The sequence below is a fragment of the Erithacus rubecula genome, assembly GCF_903797595.1.
Source record: "Erithacus rubecula genome assembly, chromosome: 5".
NCBI classification, from domain to species: Eukaryota; Metazoa; Chordata; class Aves; order Passeriformes; family Muscicapidae; genus Erithacus; species Erithacus rubecula.
The window spans coordinates 47273902-47295141 of NC_136687.1; the positions used below are offsets into that span (position 1 = coordinate 47273902).

A 21240-nucleotide genomic window follows, 5' to 3' on the forward strand; every position below is an offset into this window, starting at 1 on the left:
CTTACTTAAAGTTTCTAAGCTCGCTTAGAAGTGACTGTAGGAGGCTGTAGTACACAGTACACACCAAATGGCTGCATGCCATTTTGACAAGTGCTTCTCAAAGCACTTGTGCAAGAAAATAAGTACTACCTGCCTTTAAATTGCACTAAAGGCACAAAGGGCTTTTTTAGTGGTAGGCCAAGAATTTGGTGGACCAGACAAGTAAAAATCAGCAGAGCGTGCTGCCTCTTGCCTTATTAGCAGTGCTTTTCATGGAGGTGTCAACAGCTGCAACTCTGAAACATATTCCAATGTCATGAGGTTTTTCAGCAGATTTGTTGGACTAATTAAAGGAAAATGCTTCTTAATGCTCTTGTGACCTAATTCCCTGGTCTGTTTTTAATGGAACTGGGTAATTCTCTCTATTTTCCTTCTACCTCAGTAGAAGTAATATAGAGTAATATAGAGGCTTTTTGACTTTTCAGATTCTAGGTCAAACCTTTCTCTTGTGGAGGAGGGAGGAATAGACTTCCCTGATTCCAAGTCCTTCTGGAAAATTTAATCTGATCAAAAAATGCTTTCATTTTCTCTTGGATTTGTAGTCAGCTTAGTTCTGTGTGATGATGCCAAGAGCAAAGTAGCAACATGTGGCTTTTGACTCTGCTTTCACATGCACTCAGTGCAGTTTGCAAATTTAGGGTTGAGAAAAAGAAAAAGTCTGTCTCATTACCTCATGTGCACTTACAAATGAGGTGGTTGAACTTGCTTTATCTTAAAGAAGTTGAAATGCTGGGATGGGAACAATATAAATATGCAAACTGTGTTTGTTTGTGGTGATTTTGGGGGTTGGTTAGTTGGGTTATTTTTAATTGTCCTGCCTGCCCCAGCACATACCCAGAGCAGAATGAAGCAACAGCTCCTTACCCTTCCCTTGCACCAAATCTCCAACTCCTCCCATGCCGTGGCCTGGGTTAAAGGATTGCCTGTAGCTTCCCATGTGTCTTCCCACAGCCACGGGAAAGGCAGCACAGAAAGCCTTTTCCGTGAGTACTGGATGCAGTGACAAAAATCTTCCTCCTGGCTGCCCTGACGGGTATCCAGAGCCTTGGATGGCTGGGCTCAGCTCTGGGCTCAGCTCTGCTCCATCGCTCCCACCAACCCGACAGCTCACACCTCGGCCAGTCTCCAGCCGCCCTTTCCGCCATTCCCGAGGCCTGAGGGAAGCCCTCAGGAGCATCCCGAGCTGCAGCTGCTGGCCTGGGGAAGCTGTGGCTGTGGAGGAGGGCCTGTTGCTCCAGCAGCAGCAGCAGCAGCGGAGCAGGAGGAGGAGCCGGAGCCGTTCCCTCAGGCTGCTCCCTCAGGCTGCTCCCTCAGGCTGCTCCCTCCCGCTCCCCGCGCTCGGAGGCGCCCGAGGCTGCGGCGGGAGCGGGTCCTGGCTCGGGCCCCGCCGTGCCCAGGTGAGTGCTCTGCATCCCCTGGCTCCTTGCATCCCCTGGCTCCTTGCATCCCCTGGCTCCTTGCATCCCCTGGCTCCTTTCATCCCCTGGCTCCTTTCATCCCCTGGCTCCTTGCATCCCCTGGCTCCTTTCATCCCCTGGCTCCTTGCATCCCCTGGCTCCTTGCACCCCCTGGTTCCTTGCATCCCCTGGCTCCTTGCACCCCCTGGCTCCTTTCATCCCCTGGCTCCTTGCATCCCCTGGCTCCTTTCATCCCCTGGCTCCTTGCATCCCCTGGCTCCTTGCATCCCAGCCCCTGCTGGAACGTGGCGGGGCTGGGAGCTGAGAGCGGGCTTGGCAGGCAGCAGGCTGCTCCCGCGCTTACTTAGCGCCTTTTTGTGGTTAATGATGTTTGGGGTGTTTTCGTCGTTGAGTGCCAGTGGCTCTGGTGGTGTTTGTGGAATTCCGTGTGCTTCGCTTTCTGTACCTGTGGTGCAGAGCGGGATGCCGGGATCACCGAGGTGGCAGAGCTCCTGCCATGGGCTGTCCCTGTCACTCTGCTTTCCCTCACTGCCCACTCCAAACAACTGAAATGGGAGCATCTCGCACAAACCTTTCTGCTTTCAGAACCAGAAAAGTGTATTTTACAGGGAGGTACTAAAATAAATCTGTTCCTGGCTGGTTTCCATGGGACAGGCCTTAACCCTGAGCTATAAATTTCACTCCATGATTTCTCAATCCCTGATTTTTGGCATAGAAGGTGAAATTGAAAAACCAAAACAACATCCCTTCCCCAAAAAACGCAAAAACCTGTGAACTTCCAAAAGACCCGTGCTGGCATAAGTACCTTAACTACTCACTTTGGTCCTGTTGATCCAAAGGACAATTCCTGAAAGAGGGTTCTTAATCCTGCCAACAGAGTGAAGACCTGCCACAAAACAGGTAAGAACAGCACTAATAGATTCTTTATTCACTCCCTGAAACCATTCCTGTTAAACAGAACATTCAGTATCCCTGCTTAGTCAATCTTTCCTGCTTGCACACAAACCAAGTGCAAAACTAAGTGCAGAAATCCACTCTGGGAAAGTGGTCAGTGAAGGGAAGGCGGGAGGCACTGGTAAGTTGCTGATACATTCTGTTTCACTTAGGAGGACTGGCATTTGTGAATTCCCAGCCCCATGAAAGGGGCTGGGAAAAAAAAAACCTAAACCCAAGACTATTTGGTTCCACAAGAACTAATTAAAAATACAGAAAGTACTGAAAATTGAGTCAATAAGCACTTTACCTTTAAAAAGGAAGGAAGGAAAAAGCAAAACTTAACTTAGAACACACTGAAAGTGTTTGCCTACGGCTCTGTATTTTCCCTCTCCTGAGGTCATGCCTCAGGCCAGTTTGATATCAGAACATCTCAAACAAAACCTCATAGGTGTTAGAATGGCCCTTGTCATTATGGTATCAGCCATTCCCAAATATCAAATACTTAATTTTAAACTTGAGCCTTGATAACTGTGAGAACCACAATTCTGACTTACTTCCAACCATCTAGCAAGGAAGGAATTTCTTGGCTCAGAAGTTCTGGCTTAACTTCACTGGTGTTTTATATGGCCAGAGCAATGTAAAAGAATTGAAGGAAATTTAGCTGATGGAGAATATATGCCAGCCTTTGCTGGAAGAGAGAACTCTATCATTTGATAGAGTATCTTGTCTCCAGATACGTGCCTGCCCCCTTTGATGGCTCACACTTGTGAAACTTCAGTAAATATGTGCAACAAAAAAAATCTGACATATAAAGCAGTGCACTGACATGTTTCTTGTTAGAATCTATGGGACAAAAAGTGGACCAGTTAGAATGAACAAGTACAATGATAATTATCCACAAATTACTTGCATCTTATTTCCCACTCTGAGAAATATCTCCTTGAGATATAATCAGTGAAAAAGAGCCTTGTTTAATCAGGCTGCAAGCTGTGAAAAGTCCTGATCTTTATTCAAACAGGTGTCTTCACTTTCTTAGATACTCAGTGTGTTTGCAACTAGTAGCATCTACAGAAACACGTTCTTAAAATTCCTCTGAAAATCGACCTGAATCAGTCAGGCTAAAGTTAGGGGGAAAATATCCCCTCCTGAAGGTTTAGAAACCTCTGTTTTAGAAACTATAGCAGTTCTAAGTTTCTTACATGACCACTTGCACTGACATATACACAAGGCCTATGACCCTTTCAGAACTAATGGTCCTGCTAAGTGGTGCTGACAGCAAATAACCTTTATTATGTGCTGAAAGGAGGCACAAGTGAATAAAGATGTACTACAGCCATACTTTCAGGAAGGAATGAAGAGGTTAGCACAGATAATTGTGTGATTCAAAAACTCGGATTTTGGTTTTGGGGTTTTTTTATGCTTGAAGTTCTAAACTTAATACTGTTCTTTAGTTAGTTTCTGTCTCTTGTTCTTAGGTACAGCATACAGAGGGACATAAAAACCACTAAACTTGAAATTGGGCTGAGAGGATTTTTCCACCTGGTCTGTGAGGAATAGACATCACTGACAAGTCAGCCATTTGGAAAACAGTGATTATTTGCTTCTCTTAAACTTTTCCACCCTTATTTATGTCTTTAGGTTTGCAACAATGGTAAAGGAAGATGTAAATGACAGTGAAGATTCTGAACCATCAGTATGTGAGAGAAATGGCATGATTCCCATGCATGAGCAAAGTGAGGTAATTAACTAGGATCTCAAAGTATCGTTCTAGTCAGAGAGAGCCCTCCTTTTCCTTCTTTTCTTTTTTAAGAATAAAACTCTTAATGTAATAGACACTTAAAAGTAAGCATACAGTGTTGAGAGTATCTCATTTAGATGTCTTTATGGCACATCTTTATGCATATGATGGTCACGGAATCATGGGGTGAACAAGTAACTCCATGCTGAAAGCTCACGAGATTTGTGTTCCAGTCATGACTCTGAGTAAGGAATATATATAGAGAGAGAGAGATAGACAGAGGGAAGAGACAGAAAAATAATCAGAAATGTGGAACTATTACTGGAGAAAAGCCAAACCACATTATAAGCAGAATTCCATGTCTACGGTATGACAATATGCTGACATGAATAATCATACAGGAAGGCAGATGATTAACTTGTCAAAAATAATGCTAAAATTAAGTGAGACATACCCAAAAATGGTCAAAACGTGCTTTGGTTATGAATATGGAAAAGTAGATGTACCAATATAAGGGAACAGCTTCAAGGAACTTCGAGGGAATAACTCCCAGGGTAGTATTTCTCCATCTCTACTTGACTTAGCAGCTTGAGCCTTCCAGCAATGGATCATGTGAGTAAAGCTTGTGCTGGCCAGCTGTGCTGTTTCTTTCATCTTTGTTTTGTTATTTTGGTTCAAGGCTTTGCAACAGAAGTTATTTAGGAGTTACAGTAATAGCACCATCTCACTGGAATGATGCTAATCATTAACTGTATTGTGAAATCCAGTCTGGAAGCAGGACCTTATCAAATTGTAGAAAATATTAATAAATGTTTAGTTTTGTACACGAGACAAGCTGAGCCTGGCCTGCTATTATTTTTTCTTCATCAAATATGGAAATGCTGTTACTGCACAGGTGCTGTATCTGTTAGGACAGGAGCCCTGTCAGTTGCAGATAAAAAGGCAAATGCCCTGCAATTTCTCATGTGCAGTTCTTTGTGCCATACAAAAAACCAAACACAGGGTTAGAAATGCCAAAAATACATCAGAGCTGGACATTCCTAATTCCTGGTTGTTTAGTTAATGTAGTCATCTGTAGCCAGTGTGTATCCAGTGCATCTCAGCTGGCTTCAGGTGTTGTACACTACTTGAAATACATACAGTGCCACTTCTGAGGCAGTCTCCTTGTTTGAATTCAGCAGGGACCAACAGCAGATGCCAAAGGTACTGATGGGAATGTACAAACAGAAGAAACTGCTCTCTTGAACCACTGCACTCAGCAGCCTTCAGAATCAACAGCAGGGTCTCCAGTACCTGCAAGAACATGGAGGCAAATATTTGCTTGTCCTCCTCAGGGTTTACTGGCCCAAACAGTGACAAATGGTAGGTTAAGAGAGATGGAGTTTAATTAAAATGAGAAATGCAAATGGAATGCTTGTTTCTCTGAATGGAATAGTATCTGTCCACTGTCCTTGAAAATAATGAATGGAAATATCTGTGTTTTACTTATCACATTGTTGTTTGAATGTTTTAGCCAGAGGGAAAAAAAAGATGAAACAAAGGTTTGAATGAACAGCTTCTGTTTCTCCAGTCTCATGTGTTTACTATGATAGGTATGGTAGGCACTGCAAATTATTTTTATCAGAAGAAAGACCTCCTAATTTTTGTCTTGATGGTTTGTCCTTGATACCACAGGCTTGCAAAGCCAAGAGTCCTCACTATAAGGCAAACTGATCTATTTTGTTTAGAATTTGTCCTAAATTGAAAACTCCCAAAACAGATGCCTGGCTAGCCAATTATTTAAGATTTTTCCTAACAAAAGACATTTCATGTGTCTTTGATTGCTTCCACAGCCACTTGGAATTATTAGGCTTTTATGTTTCAAAATCTACTGGTCTACCTTTGCCGCCTGTCACACTCAAATAAGATGAAGAAAACTCCAATCTGGACATTTATTCAACACATTTTTTTTCTTCTCCTTCAGTCTTCTATTTTGTGTGGATGCATGCCTGTTCTCACTGGACAACTGTCGGAACAGATTTATGAACCCTGAAAGAACACAAAGTTTTCACTTATTTTGTAATATTTTCACACACTGTTCTCATAATATTTTTTCAGGATTCTTCTCCCCTTTGTATTATCCTGCTATGATTGCTGTATCATTGCTGTATTTTTACTCCAGATGTCCAGAGACATGACCCTCTTCAGAATTTTTTCCCAGGGATAACAATGTATCGCACAAACACATTCAACCAAAAATTATGCTTCAATTCTTTTAAAAATTAGACTGGAGCTGAATTCCTCAGCTTGAAGATATGCCAGGCTGTTCAGCAGTAGATTTAAGTGTGGTTCTGAAGTAGCTGAAGGAAGATAAGCAAATGCAAGATAAGTTAGTAACTTTAAGTTTGGAACCTGTGAAGTGCTTTTCACAGCAGACCAAGGCTCACTAAATTTATTTTGTATTTAATTATGTTCCTGTTACCAATTTTAAAGTATTTTAGCATATATAAAATCAGAACATGAGTTTAGGGACCATCAAAGATTAACTGTATTGTTATGATTAAACTAGTTTTTAAGGTAAGTAATTTAATTTCTAAAAGTCATGGTTAACTTTTTTCTTTAATAGCAAAACAAACGTGATCTACCAGCAAAGTTGTTTCTGTGAGTTGATTAAGTATTAATTATTTTTTGTTTTGTTCCAGTTGCATTTGTAGTCCTGGTTTGGGCTGTGGTTTGGTCCATAACTGGGGCTGAATGTCTCCCAGGTGGAAATCTCTTTGGAATTCTATTTCTTTATTTCTTTGCTGTCATTGGAGGTAAAATTTTTGGATTCATTAAAATTGGAACGCTTCCCCCTCTTCCTGCTCTTCTGGGTAAGATATCCTTCCTTCTTTTCTTCCTGCATATTTTGTGTTGCTTAAACCATCAAGTAGTATCTGTGTAGTAGACATGTTTGGATTGGGAACAAATAAACTGTGTCACATTCAAAATCTGTAGCTTTTCCAAATGCCTTATTCTGGTCCTTTCTGAAAAAGTGCAAAATTCCCCAGACTGGCTCAGGTGAAATTAACTAAGGCTCTCTGCTTACCTCTTTGTGGGTCAGAGAACTGTCTGCCTACAGACTCAAAGTTTATTGTCCATCACACCTTTCTGTCACAGTTACTTAAAATTTGGGTTTAATAACACCAAACAGGAATCTTAATCCAGATATCATCTTACAGTAGAATAGTAATCTCTTTTCAAAATTACTGCTGAGCTGTTTCATTAGTATCTCACACAGTGAATGTGTTTTCTGAAGAAGACATTACAGCAATTCCCTACTACTAGTAGTCCAAAGGATTTCTTTCTTCTCCTTTCTTTATATCAAGATAATTGAAACCTGAGAAAATAAATCCACAAGGAATAATTCTTCTGCAGAGAGTTATTCTGATTTAATCATAACATTTTTTTCACATAAACGTCCTATTTTTTTTTACATAGAAATACAAAATAGAAATGACAGATGAAAATAATGTTAATTCTGACACCTTTAAAATCTGTTCAGGTTTCTTTCCTAGAGAAGGTTTTATCCTTACTTAGATGAGTGCAATATTTTGAAGTGCTGTGATGTCAATGAAGCCAGAAATGAGGCTCCAGGTTCTTCTCACCAGCTGTGTCCTGTCCCCTTGCTATGTTTAGTACATAAATGAGTAAAGCTGTTGATACACAGCAAACTCCTTTGCAGGGTGGGCCTGCAGTGCCCAGATGTGATTCTGCAGCCTGCACAGCTGGTGCTGTGCCTCACACAGGAGCTCTATACACAGCTCTGTCCAGGCAGTGTGTGTGAGCTCTTGTGCTGCTTAATTTCACCAGAGAAAAAAAAATTCAAATGAGAGGGAGGGAGGTTTTGCATATGGCATGCATGCCTGCAGTATGAACCCGGAATGTCACACACAGGGAGTCTGCCCTAAGTAAACACCTCTCTTAAACAAATAACAGTATTTCTGACCATTTGGATTCTGCTTGTTTGGGAGTTTTTTTAATTACATCTGTATCCAAAAGTTATGGGTTGAGCATGAAACTGCTTGTCAGACAGGTAATACTAGACACCAGAAACTTCAGCATGACAGTACATGTCTGTTGAGGTGTTTAGGACAGAATTCATTGTTCTGATCCCCAGTCTTTGATGAAAATTGGAGAAATCCATGACTCAGAAGACAATATAGACATTGTCTGTGAATATTCTGGTTTTACATTAAAAATACAAACCTTCTGCTCTTACATACCTAAAACCCACCTCTGCTAGGTCCAGTAGAGTGTAAGGTGGCTGGCTGAGCACTTAAGCACTTTATTGGAGCCTCTCTTTCTCAGGAAAAAAGGAGTGAAACTGAAACAACCACATAATATATTTTATCTGCATGTTACAGAGAGGTTTCTGCAGCAGGAAACATGGAACAAATCAGTTAAGATATTCTTTGAGGTGGAGATTTTTGCTTTGTTAATTAGATTTCCAGATCAGGCTAGCTCCAGTGACTTGGACCTCATGCAAGTGTTGCAAAGAGCCTGTGATCACAGTGCCATCCTGATACCATTGTCATAAGGTACCACAGATTAATTATGACTCTGTTTTGTTCCAGGAGGTGATAGAAACAGTGTCTGAAAGTTTAGAGTGTCCCAGGACAAATCAAGTTCACAGTCAAGGCTCACATTCAGCTGGGACCAACCTGAGTACACTGATTTGTTTACTTTTTGTCTTTTTATAGTTTCCCATTTCTAAACATGACTAATACAAAATTATGCCACAAAAATGTATCTTTGAATCATCAGGACTCACAATGAATCTCTGTAGGTCCATATTTATAGTCAGCTTTTTCTGTACTTTTCCATATCCTTCCAGAGCTGTGGCTTTGATAGCTTTGCAGGAAGTCTCTGATTGGACAGTTTTACTAATATTTGTAAAAGGTTGTGTCTTGCAAGTAGCTCAAATAGAGGATAAGACAAAGTTTCTGATTTTCCTTCCCTTTTTTGTCCCCTCTTCGTGTAAGAGTCTCATTGCCAGAGCACTTAAAAATGTTTTAAGTTAGTCCATGATGAGCAGGTTGAGATTCTATTTCCTAATAAATGCAGCATGATGGTTCCAGTGATACCTGCATTTCTTATAACTAAGAAGATTTTTAACAATTAATTCCCAACTTCTGAGATAAATACACTATATTAGATGATCTTCCTATTTTTGCATTAAAACAAGCTAACAAGAAAAAAATGTAGAGGTGTCTTTGCTTGGTAAGTATGACCTGCACTTGGTAAACAAAGCAGAATTCTTCTGACTCATACTAAAGCTGTGTATCAGCATCCTGCTGATTTATTCATTGGTGACATGCTGTGTTCCTAGGCCACTCTCACTCCCTTCAAATGTGTTCATCTCTTCTCATGCCTCAGTCCCATTGTTAAAACATGGCTAATAATTCAGAATATAAATGGTTTCTTTTTCTCTCATAAAAACATGATATGGTGTCTGTTTTAAAGAGAGCTGTGCAAGCTTTTATTGTGCAACAAAAAAACCATAATTTGACAGGAGCTTATTTTCTTTGCTTTAAGGGATGCTGCTTGCTGGTTTCCTACTCCGAAATGCCCCGTTTATCAGTGACTTTGTCCAGATAAACCTGCGCTGGTCGGCAGCACTGAGGAATATTGCTCTTTCCATTATCTTGACCCGAGCAGGACTCGGCCTGGATCCAAAGGTATGGCACCAGCCATTTGTGTGTGGCAGACTATACAACAGCAATCAAAAAGAATTGAATAATTGGTTCAATTAAAAATATTGAACTGCTCAGTCTTGCAGCATCTGCAGATTAGATCGTACAGAAAGCATAGTTTCTATTGTATAATTATATATACATGTATATGTACAGTGTTAATATTGGCAGCTGGATTTTTACATTAAGTAAGCAATCAAAAAAAGAAAAAAATCTGAAGAAAACTGATTTTATGATTATTTTCATTTCCTGAATTTTGTGAGCAGAACAAATTGAGGATGTGTGCGCTGTCACGGTCTGTAAGGAAGAGTTTACACTCCCTGACAAACTCCCTGTTACTTTATCCTGAAAATCTGAAGTAATGGAAGGGATCTCTAGTCCTTGAAAGAGAAAGAGAATGTTTTTGTATGGCTAGAAATCAAAAAAACCCAACCAATCACAAAAGTATAAACCCTGTGTAACTTTTTTTTTTAATCATTTAATTGCAAATATGTTAATTGCAAAGATGGATCCTGCTGCACTACTGGAACAATTATTCTCATCAACAATTAAGCTGCTAACAGTCCTGTGAACAAAAAATAGTCTCTGCACCCTAGAAAACATGATATTTCATAAGTTGATGAAGGCAAGGTTTTGCTTATTCAAAATGAAGTAATGGCTGAAGTAAAGCTGTACCATATTGGCCCCTGCCTGTTGAAGGAACCACTCAGAATTTATATAAAACTTAGGTAAAGTATGGGTAGTTTAGAACATCCAAACTGATTTTTCTTAACCAAGAAAAACTAGACAGTTGTCAGTGCTTCAGTTATTTAGGAAAATAAGGTTTTGTCAATATTGAAAAGTATCTATTTTCCTATATTATCATAATCTAATTTTCCAAGACATTGAGGCTTGTATGAGCATGAGCTGTGTGTTGTTAGACACAGCTTGGATGCCCCTTTCTGCAAGACTGCATTTCTTTCTATTTCATGACAAATTTTTTGCTTTTCATTTTTGACTCCTTTTTCTTCCATGTGGTAACAGAGCTGTCACTTGGACTCTGTGTGTGGAAATGCTTTCATGCAGTTACCATTGTTCCTCATGTAATTGAAACTGCGAAGACAAAGAAGTCAGTTTCTCTTCTCAGCCCTGATTATGCTGGGATAAACTGGACTGGTAAAAAGTGGAACTCACTGATTTTTTTATTTCTTTTTTTTTCATTCCATGTCAAAATTAGGTATCCGTCCTAGCAGACTCATGTTTGTGACTAGCTATTAAAAACAGCTGTTAGAAGAAATACACCAATTCAGAGAACATTTTTTTAAAGCTGCTGTGCTAAAAGGAGCTTAATTTCTGAATACCAAGTGAGAAACAGCCAAAAGATGCTTGGCTCCTTGTGCCATGTTTATGTAGTTCTACAACTTTTCATGATTTGTTCATAGATTTTGGGGTAATTTTTGGGGGTGCTCATTCAACTTCTGCGATTATAGCAAAATCTTTTGTGGATGGAGCAAATGACAAGAAGCCAAACAATTTTCTGTTCCTCTTTCCCATGACATTCAGGAACCTTGTCAAACCTAGATTCACTGCCACACTTGAAATTTTACATCCAAATCCATTTGGGCTTGGGCTTGTCACTAGTTTAGGCCATGTCATGTCCTACAGTGCAGCTCAGACAGATTCTTTAGCAAACCATATCACATTGTAAATGTTTTTCCTCTCTGTCAAGCCAAGGCTCCTGACACTGTTGTGCCTGTATGATTGCAGGCTCTTAAGAAGCTCAAAGCTGTGTGTTTACGGCTTGCTTTGGGACCATGCCTCTCAGAAACAGGCACAGCTGCTGTCCTTGCCTACCTGTTCCTGCATTTGCCATGGCAGTGGGGATTTATATTAGGGTAATGTACTGACTTTTCTCTTATATGACAAAATTTTTCAGGCTGCTGCTAAATGATCCAAGTGTTGGTTCTCTGTGCCAAGCAGAGACCTCAGTTCAATGCATTTTGGGAGCTGTGCTTAGTCCCTGTGGTCTTTTGCTTACCATTTATGTCTGGCTCTGTGGCTAATTTAAAGGTCATATTAAAGGCTGTTGAGGAGTATTTGCATTGTTACTCTTCTGTGTTTGTGACCTGAGTACTTGAAGGAAGAAGGATAGTGCAATCCCTGAGTCTTGAACCACAACACAGGGGTCTTTTTAGGGACAGAAGATTATATGACAGTTTGGAAAATTTTTGTACTGGAATTCAGAGCTTCCACACAGAGAGATGCACATAGGACAGCCTTCCTGTCTCAAGTCAAGGATAAGGATATAGCATGGTATATTCTAGAGTAACATGCTTGAACAGAAAACCTTTTCCATCTAGTCCTATGTAAATTGGTGGACTTAGGCCAGGCCCATACAGTGGAACCAGATGGGTGAACTCTTTCTCTGACACACACTGAATTTTATGAGAAGGAACTGGGCTACTGAGTCATAAGCACGTCTAGACCAGGTTTCCAAATGGGACAATCAAGGCATCAGTCAGGGAGCATAACTGGCCTGCAGTGGAGACTCCAGTTTTAGTCTCTGAGCCCTTTACTTTTAATGTTACTGGGTTGGGCATAAAGTAAGAGCTGTTTGCAGGTCTGCATAGAAATATCCCTGCTTGTAATTAGAGGGGAAAGGTTAGGAAAATACTTTACATAAAAGTCTACTTATTTATACTGAATTAAGGTCAGAAGTTATTTTAGTTCAATGCTTTCTTTTTGAGATGCTGAACCTGTGTGTTTTCAGTTTTGTTCTAGGTGCAGTGTCCCCTGCTGTGGTGGTTCCTTCCATGCTGATTTTACAAGCTGGGGGATATGGGGTGGAAAAAGGTGTCCCAACTTTGCTAATGGCAGCTGGCAGCATCGATGACATTCTGGCTATCACAGGCTTCAACACTTGCCTTGGGATGGCTTTCTCTTCTGGTATGCTGGTTAATCTGCACATGATGAAATGCAGAACAATGATGTTTTGGAGAATGTGTGCTCTGTTTGTTATTTAATGGCATCTCATTGTAAAATTCACATACAACCTAAAATACTGAGATGGAAATTTCTCATGTTCAAAAGTTAGTGTAACATTGTCAGCTCTGAGTTGTGGGTCACAATAACTTCTAGAGAACATTTTTCTCTGACTGCTCTCTTAGCTGCCAAATCTGGGCCCTACATGCCCAGCATGGTGCTTTGAAATTTCACTTGGGTTTGGCAGCATTCTTATAGTGGCTCTTTCTCTGCCTTCTCTTGCACACTTTCTTGGCATGAGCTTTCAGAGAAAGAAAGTTGCACCATCCAATTCCTTCAGACCCATAGGTTCTCTCCTGAACTTCTTTGCCCCGAGTAATTTAAAGTAGACAGTGTCCTGGAATCACCCTCATAGGTCTAGAGCATGGTTTGAGTGAAGATCTGTGTATGGCTTACTGAACATGTTTTGGTTTTGTGGAATAGGTTCTACTCTGTACAATGTGCTCCGTGGAGTGCTCGAGGTCGCCGTTGGCATAGCAGCTGGGGGAATTCTGGGAATCTTCATTCGATATTTCCCAAGCCATGACCAGGTAAAAACTGTAGTTAAAAAAAAATACAATAAAGTGATTTTTTACTAAGGGATTATTATCTTTAGTTATTGATTTCCAGTCTTCCTGTGAAGCTGGTTTTGGGGAAAGCTTTTTACAGTGCTAGCAGATTCCAGATTACAAAACCTATCAAGTGAGGATGTGTTTTAAAGGAGATTACTTATTTACTGCACCAATAATAATGTATGATCTCACAGTCCTTCCTGATGGAAGTTCACCATCCTGCTGTCATTGAAGGTAGTGGAAATGGAGGAAAGTCTGATACCCATTGCAGACAGTAAAATAATAATTTATTAGATTGATACAAGACACATTTATTTCTTTATGGTGTATCCAGTAGGCCTAAGATTAAAAATTAATAAAGCAGATGTATTAGAGGTTTTAAGTGATTGATCATATCATTAGTATTAATTAAATTTGTTACTTTCCATTAAAATTACATTTGTAGAAAGTGGTAGATTAATTTTCTATCAAGGGATAATTAAAGGAACAGAAAATTGTGGAAGAATGTAGATATGCTCTGGACTACCAAAGTCAGTATTCAGAGCATCTATTGCCCTCAGTGGCATCAAGTTTTCTTATTGAACAATGTAAGAAGTGTGATACAAGAGCTAAGCAGTTAGGTAGAAATGAGGAACAATGGTAGATAACTGTCTGCTATGACACTGAATGAAATAAAACTAGATTATTCCTAGCAAATGTTTGATTTGTCCTTAAAAACATCTGGTGGCAAAGATTTCACCTTTCCTTGGATAAGCTGTTATAACACTTGACCACACAGGTAGAAAATCCTGCTCTCGCAGAGTTAAGGCAGAGCTGGTGGAACAGAGCATCATGTTCCTTGTGATAAAAATAGCCTAGTGGCAATAAGAATGTGGATGGGCAGAGGAAAAAAAAATTACATGTTGAAAATTTGTATTCTTAGGAATTAATGTCTGAAAAAAATCCTCAAGTTTTGAGTGAGTTCAAGATTCATTTGAAAGCTTTGATTCCTTCAAAATTATTAATTTTAATATTAAATTATTAATTTTATTTTCAAGTTCTTATTTTCAGGAGTAACTTTTTTTCCCCTTTTCTGAAATAAATTCACTTTTTTGTTTGTCTCTTTCCTTGGCTGTAGGCATCTTTGGCATGGAAGAGATCATATTTTGTACTTGGACTGGCCATGTTTGCTGTTTTTGGCAGCATCTACTTTGGCTTCCCTGGATCAGGAGGGCTCTGCACATTAGTCTTAGCTTTTGTTGCAGGTGTGGGATGGTCTGATGAAAAGGTGAATGTTTACATAAGAACCATACACTATCCAAAGTCTGGTGAATGTACAACCTGACAGGAGCTTGAATTTCTGTCAGGAGTGGTCATGGTCTATTCGTGAAGCATTAGAAGATTCAACAAACAAACAAACAAGAAAAAAAATCCCACCAAACCAAGCAGCACATTTTACATTTGTTTTGGAAGTCTTTAGTGTGTCCCATGTCAGAAAGTTGCCATGTATGTCAGTAGAGCAGTATGTATGCCAATGCAAAGCCTAGCATGCTGATTGAGAGATGCTCAGCTTGTCTTAGACATCTTAAGCCATATGAAGGAGATTTTGTTGTGAAGGCACTTGACAGTAGCAATCCAAAGCTTTAATGTCCAGCTCTGTGAGTGTCTGTACACAGTCACTTTATGGTAAAATTTACAAGTGAGTGTCCAAGATCTAGTTGTGGACATGACCTGAATATCTTGAGTGTTTGTTCCCTGTGAGGAGGGAGTGAAATGAAAAACAGTGATTAACTATCATCTCTCATCTTTCCCAAATCCTGGCCAGTGTAATTTGGATAACTTAGAGAACAGGGTGCACACAATAAATGATGATGTAAGGCCATAAAATAATGTCCAAAAGACTGCTTTTCAGTCACTTTTACTTGGGTACTAGCCTACTTCATCTCACTGCTGCTGCCCCACTGCCTTTCTGTACCTTGCAATGTTTGACTGCCTCTTTTGCTTGATACCATCTACATGTGATGTTTTGAGAGCATCTTTCTCTCCACAGCTATAGCTTTGTGACATTCAGAGGAGAAGGGAAAGACAAAGCAAAGGGGATTAGATATAGCAGAGTCCATGTTATTATCCCCATCTTGTCCCTGACTTTAGTAAGATCTCAAGGTTTGTTACAGCAATGAAAAGAAACTAAGATTGTCCAATTTTAAAGGCTGTTTTCATCTCTCTTCTTGGGACTCAACTAGTTAAGTACATTACAACTGATCAAGCTCTCTACTGAAAAGCTTTTAAACCATTTCATGAGGAAGGACCTTAAAAGAGTATATGCAGTCTATAAAGGCTTAGTTTAAATTCTTTTGATCTGTGAATGAAGCTTCATGGCCTTATATTGATGTCAAATGCCTTAGCTTTTTTTTCTCAGATAGAGATAGAGGTATCTGTGTACTCAATATATTACCAAGGTTTTCCTGCTGAGCTTCTCAAAGGTCACTGCCTCCCACTGTCCATGATGGAAGGCACTTGACAAACACTGTCTACAGAGGACAGTGAACATTGAACCTATTCCTGGAACAGTCAAATTGGCAGTAAATAGACTGAAATCTGTAAAGAGGGAATTTCTTTTTTTTTTGTTTTGTTTTGTTTTGTTTTTCATTTTGCCAGAACTGAAAAGGGTGAAATAACAAGGAGAAATGAAGCAAAAATGTTTAGATATATATATTTTTTTCCACCTCATTTTCTTTAAAGTTACAGAAGTTTTTGTATGACTGTAACCTACCATTCCACTGACAGAAGAGCAAGAGGTGTTGCAGAATCAGTCCCAAAGAGAATACCAAGGATGGGACAGGTCAAGGTTCTGGATTGATTATTAAGTGACAGAGCACTGCACTTACATTTTCCACACACTCCAGCCTGAAGGTTAATTTGCTATTGTAGAACCCACTTAATTAAAAGACAAGTGCTGTTTTATATGCTATGTATACCTTTTCATGTAAGTGGAAGATTCCTGTTTACCCTGGCAGCAGTTATTTTAGGAAAATTGTGTAAAGTTCAAACATGAGGAGAAAAGATGGCTTTGCCTTTATACACTATATTGCAGTGGAAAGTTCAGCTGTTGTTCCTGGTATGTGGTTTCAGACTTGCTCAGACTGACCTTGCCCCTGCTGACATGGAGAGAGGCCTCTGACTGAGTGCAGCACGAACAGAGTTAGGTGATGACTGAAACCTGGGAGAGTCTGACTCTGCTCAGCTACAAATGGAAGAGCATGCCTAAACATGCTGTTCCCAAAGGCTCAGAAACTTCATGGCAAAGCTGAAATTGAAGTTGAAATTACTTCTTTCTAAATACTGAAAATCAACAATGCTTTATTTTCCTCCTCTTGTCTGCAAACTGCTCTGTTACTGTTCAAACACCAGTGGTTTTTATTTCTCCTCTCAAGACATCAAACATTTATTTACTAGGACAACTAGACCCAGTCTGACCTTCAAAACTCTGCAACTGATTTTGTATGTTTTAGTATTAGGTCAAAGAAAGAGGAGCAATTCTGCACAATCTTTATGAAACATTTTCACTTTGTCCTATGATTACTTAACTGTTGTGTCTGCTTGGCCATCTTTTTGAGAATTTACAGATTAGTTTTGTTTTTATTGCAGAGGGAAATAGAAAAAATGGTGGCAGTTGCATGGAATATCTTTCAACCTTTTCTTTTTGGTTTAATTGGAGCAGAAGTATCCATTACATCTCTTAGGCCTGAAACTGTTGGTAAGCTCATTCAGAAATTATCCAGATTTCATTACTGGCTTTGAAAGAATCGCTATTATAAATACATCTAAAACAAAGTAGTCTATAGCTGACCCCAAAAAAATCAAAAAGCCAAAAGCACCTATGCACACAAGTACTGAGAACTGTTTGTCTGTTGCAGGGCTCTGTGTTGCTATATTGGGCATTGCCCTAGTTGTGCGAATTGTAGCAACGTTCCTGATGGTGTCTTTTGCTGGGTTTAATTTCAAAGAGAAGGTATTTGTCTCACTGGCATGGATTCCCAAAGCCACTGTCCAGGTAAACAATCCAACGTCACTTTCATTCCAGGCTAAATCTGCTTTGTTTAGCAAAGCTCCCTGTTACTAGCACAGCAGCAAGCAGGGAAAGGTTCAGGCTCAATGACCTGAGTGTAGTATATTGACTGTTCATACTCTAAACTCTCTAACTGCTTGACAAGTGTGTGCAGAACCTTCTGTGTGCAGGTGTTTTGCTTGCATCCTGGGTTTACTCTTAATAATGACAATTATTTGTTCATATACCACAGGAAATTTGACAATTTCTCAGCCATTGTTGATTATTTTGCCTTCATATACAGATTCTGAGAACTCTCAAAGGTAAAAGCATTTCCCTCTTACACATGAAGTGTCTGCAAGGGCAGTCACATCAGGACTCAGAATGGGTTTCAGTCTGGGATTATTTTGGCAAGGAGTAGTGTGAGAGCCATATTAATAGGAATGCCTCAGGCTGGCTACATTCCTACTCCATTATTTCAGTGATTGTCAAATCAATTAGACTTTGCCTCAGTAGCATGATTACTTGCAAACAATAATCAAAACAGGTAAGGCTTATTACATGGTCATTGAATTAAATGTTCAGAAGCTGCCACTGGTTGACTATTGTCAGGATACATTCTCCAACTGTGGCATTTTGACAGCTGCAGTGCACAATATACTGGCCTATTTCATTAATCACATATTCTCCAGAAATGTGGATAAAATGGCAGCTAAGCAATGTTCTTCACCGGAGGAAACCACACAGATAAACTCATTAGCTTAGGAAATTCCAAGCGTAGTCAAGTGAAAATTGTTCTCATAGGTGTAATACAAAGTTTACTTTTCTTTGTACAGCCTAGAAACAAACGGGTTGAATGTACTAAAAATGTCAAATTTATGTGAAATGTTGACTAATGATAGGTTCCCTTTTTTCCTCATTCAGTGCTAAAGATTACTTGCTCCATCTCAGCAATGTTTTCTTCTCTGCAGGCTGCAATAGGTTCTCTTGCCCTGGATACAGCAAGACAACATCAAGATGAGCAACTGGAAAAGTATGGAATGGATGTGCTGACAGTCGCCTTCTTGGCTATCCTGATCACTGCTCCAATTGGAGCCCTGGTTATTGGCTTGGCAGGGCCCAGGCTTTTGCAGAAGGCTCAGACAAATAGCAAGGAGGATGAGGAAGGTGCAGAGGTTGGAGAAGAGGCAGAGGCCTGTGAACTTTCCTAAGACAGACAACTACAGCAGTCTGCTCCTTCAACCCTGACACTCTTGTTGAGTAAAGATGGCACGTCTCTAATCTTTCTGGAGGAACCTAAAACTATCAGTTACCTCTGCTATTTTTAAAGCAGCCCTGGTGGAGTTCTATAAAATATTTTTATGTGATGATCGTGCCTTTAGATGAAATAGCTGAACATACAGTGAATAAGATGACCTGGCAGTGAGTCACTGAGAAGTTAGCAGTCAAGAGTTGCTTGAAATGTGTGGGTGGTGAGGTCAGAGAGAGGGTCAGAATTGTTGAGGCATGGAGTGGAGTCATGAGGTAGAATATAAACAGAAAAAAATGGAGAATAATGTGAGTAACTTCTTGATGGTTGAAAGTAGGCTGTGAGATGACAAGTTCCATAACTCAAAGAAAGCAACTTCTAGTTAAGAGATTGCTGACACATAGTGAACAAGTCCTGCCATGGGTTGATGATTCCCTCTCCTTCCTCATTTGTGTTCCAAAACTTGCCTTTTCCTACTGCTATTCTTCCTCATGGCTGAGGCACTCCTTTGTGCCTTTAAGGACTGTCAGCTCTGGTCATAGCAAGGAACAACAAGTGGCACTTACATGCTCAAAGAGACAGCTGGGGCCATCATAGACTCTGGTAGTAGAGATGTTGGTGCCAGCAGAAGAACGGAGAGGGCCTGAAAATGAGATGAGGGCTGTGGGTGGCTCTAAGGACTGGGGGAAGGTTGTATGGGATTGGGATGGCTGCTTCTTCACCTGTGTACCTCTGCCTTCACACAACATGATGTCCTGTTCTACAGACAGGAGTAACCTCTGTTGATCAAAATCCTGCTCTTGCCTTTTAGATTTGGTACCACTTGACAGATACCATTAAATCTGTCTGCCTCTGCTATGTTCTCTACTCAAGCTCCAAGTAAGTTTTTAGTAACTCCATTCGGAGGCATGGGGTCAGTACAGCATTCCTCAGAAACTGGAAGTTACTTTGTTATGTTTTGGAAAGGCTATTAGATGCTGCTTGTAACTGTGGCAGACAATACCCTCCTGCAGATTTCTACACTACAGTTCACGAAACTAATTTTACAGGATACTGTGTAGAATACATTTGATGGTGTCTAGATTTTGGCATTAGTAAGAACTAATAATTTCTATTTTGGCTTTTAAATTTTTAATATACAAAACAAAAAATGTACAAAAATACTTTTAACTACTTAAATCCTTCTAACATTGACACTGTACTATTTGCAGAGAGTCATATGTCATGCAGATGAGCTGTATATAGCTCAATATGTATGCCTTTGTATAAGCCTTACTCTACAAGCAAAAAGAAAGCTTCCTGAGAAATACTTAAATTTCATAGCCTGAAGTTTCAGCACAATGATAAAAATACCAGGAAATTCTTTGGTAAGTTTTCCCTTAACAGTTGTCATGTACATTATATTTTTCTAACTATGCACACTGCTGTTCTCTCTGCTTCCTTGGGAATGGACCATCTTTAGTTCAGTTTGTCTCCTGACCTGAAAGGAAGATGCTTTCAAATGGCACCTGATGGGTTTGAAGCTGGAGCAGTAGTTAAGGGTGCTATGTTTGGTTGTTATTGTGACATACCTGGACTCTGTGCCTGTTCTACTTCACATGCACTCCTGCTGTTCCCATGGCCCACTCCTGTTCAGCATCTTTATTGATCATCTGGATAAGGGGATTGAGTGCACCCCCAGTAAATTCATGGACAACACAGAGCTGGGTGGCAGTGTCCATCTGCTGGAGGGCAGGAAGGCTCTGCAGGGGTCTGGACAGGCTGGATCATGGGCCAAGGCCAGTTGTATGAGGTTTAACAAGGCCAAGTGCCAAGTCCTGTCCGTGGGTCACAGCAGCCCCAGGCAGTGCCACAGGCTGGGGACAGAGTGGCTGGGGAGCTGTCCATGGAAAAGGACCTGGGGTGCTGGTCAGTGGCTGAACAGGAGCAGCTGTGCCCGGGGCCAGGAAGGCCAATGGATTCCTGGCTGGGTCAGTAACAGTGTGGCCAGCAGGAGCAGGGCAGTGACTGTTCCTGTGCTGGGCACAGGTGAGGGCACACCTGAGAGCTGTGCCCAGTGCTGGCCCCTCACTGCAAGAAGGACACTGAGGGGCTGCAGCGTGTCCAGAGAAGGGCAGTGGGGCTGGGAAGGGTCTGGAGCACAAGTGCTGTGAGGAGTGTGAGGGAGCTGGGGCTGTTGAGGCTGGAGAAGAGGCAGCTCAGGGGCACCGCCCTGCTCTGCAGCTGCCTGCAGGAGGGGGTACCCCGGGGGGGAGGTGAGAGGACTGAAGCTTTAACAGGAGAGGTTAAATTGGACATTAGGGGGAATTTCTTCACAGAAGGAGTTGTTAAACAGTGGAATGGACTGCCCAGGAAGGTGGTGGAATCATCTTCCATGGAGGTGTTCAAGCAAAGACTGGACATGGCACTGAGAGTTATGGTGGTCATAGGTCAGAGACCTTTTCCAACCTCACTGATTCTATGATTTTGTGAAATACATGTAGTTTTAATAGGAGGTTAAGTATTTGGAAATTGTAATGTTGGTAAAGCTAACTGACAAGATGAGGA

The 21240-nt window shown here is 40.6% G+C and overlaps 1 protein-coding gene across 2 annotated transcripts; it reads left to right on the plus strand.

Moving 5' to 3' along the window:
- Positions 1-977: 977 nt before the first annotated feature.
- Positions 978-20110, plus strand: LOC306802606 (sodium/hydrogen exchanger 9B2-like). 2 transcript variants are annotated; one of them, XM_079307067.1, is made up of 12 exons: positions 978-1436; positions 4032-4131; positions 5310-5493; positions 6813-6983; positions 9688-9830; positions 11592-11719; positions 12595-12770; positions 13290-13396; positions 14535-14684; positions 17045-17153; positions 17314-17450; positions 18416-20110. In XM_079307067.1, exons 2-12 carry the CDS (start codon positions 4042-4044, stop codon positions 18653-18655), a joined length of 1635 nt encoding a protein of 544 aa, XP_079163193.1. In that variant the 5' UTR covers positions 978-1436; positions 4032-4041; the 3' UTR covers positions 18656-20110. The 2 variants fall into 2 exon arrangements, with proteins under 2 accessions (XP_079163193.1, XP_079163194.1); XM_079307068.1 differs by having other exon boundaries at positions 5313-5493.
- The last annotated feature ends 1130 nt before the right edge of the window (positions 20111-21240 follow it).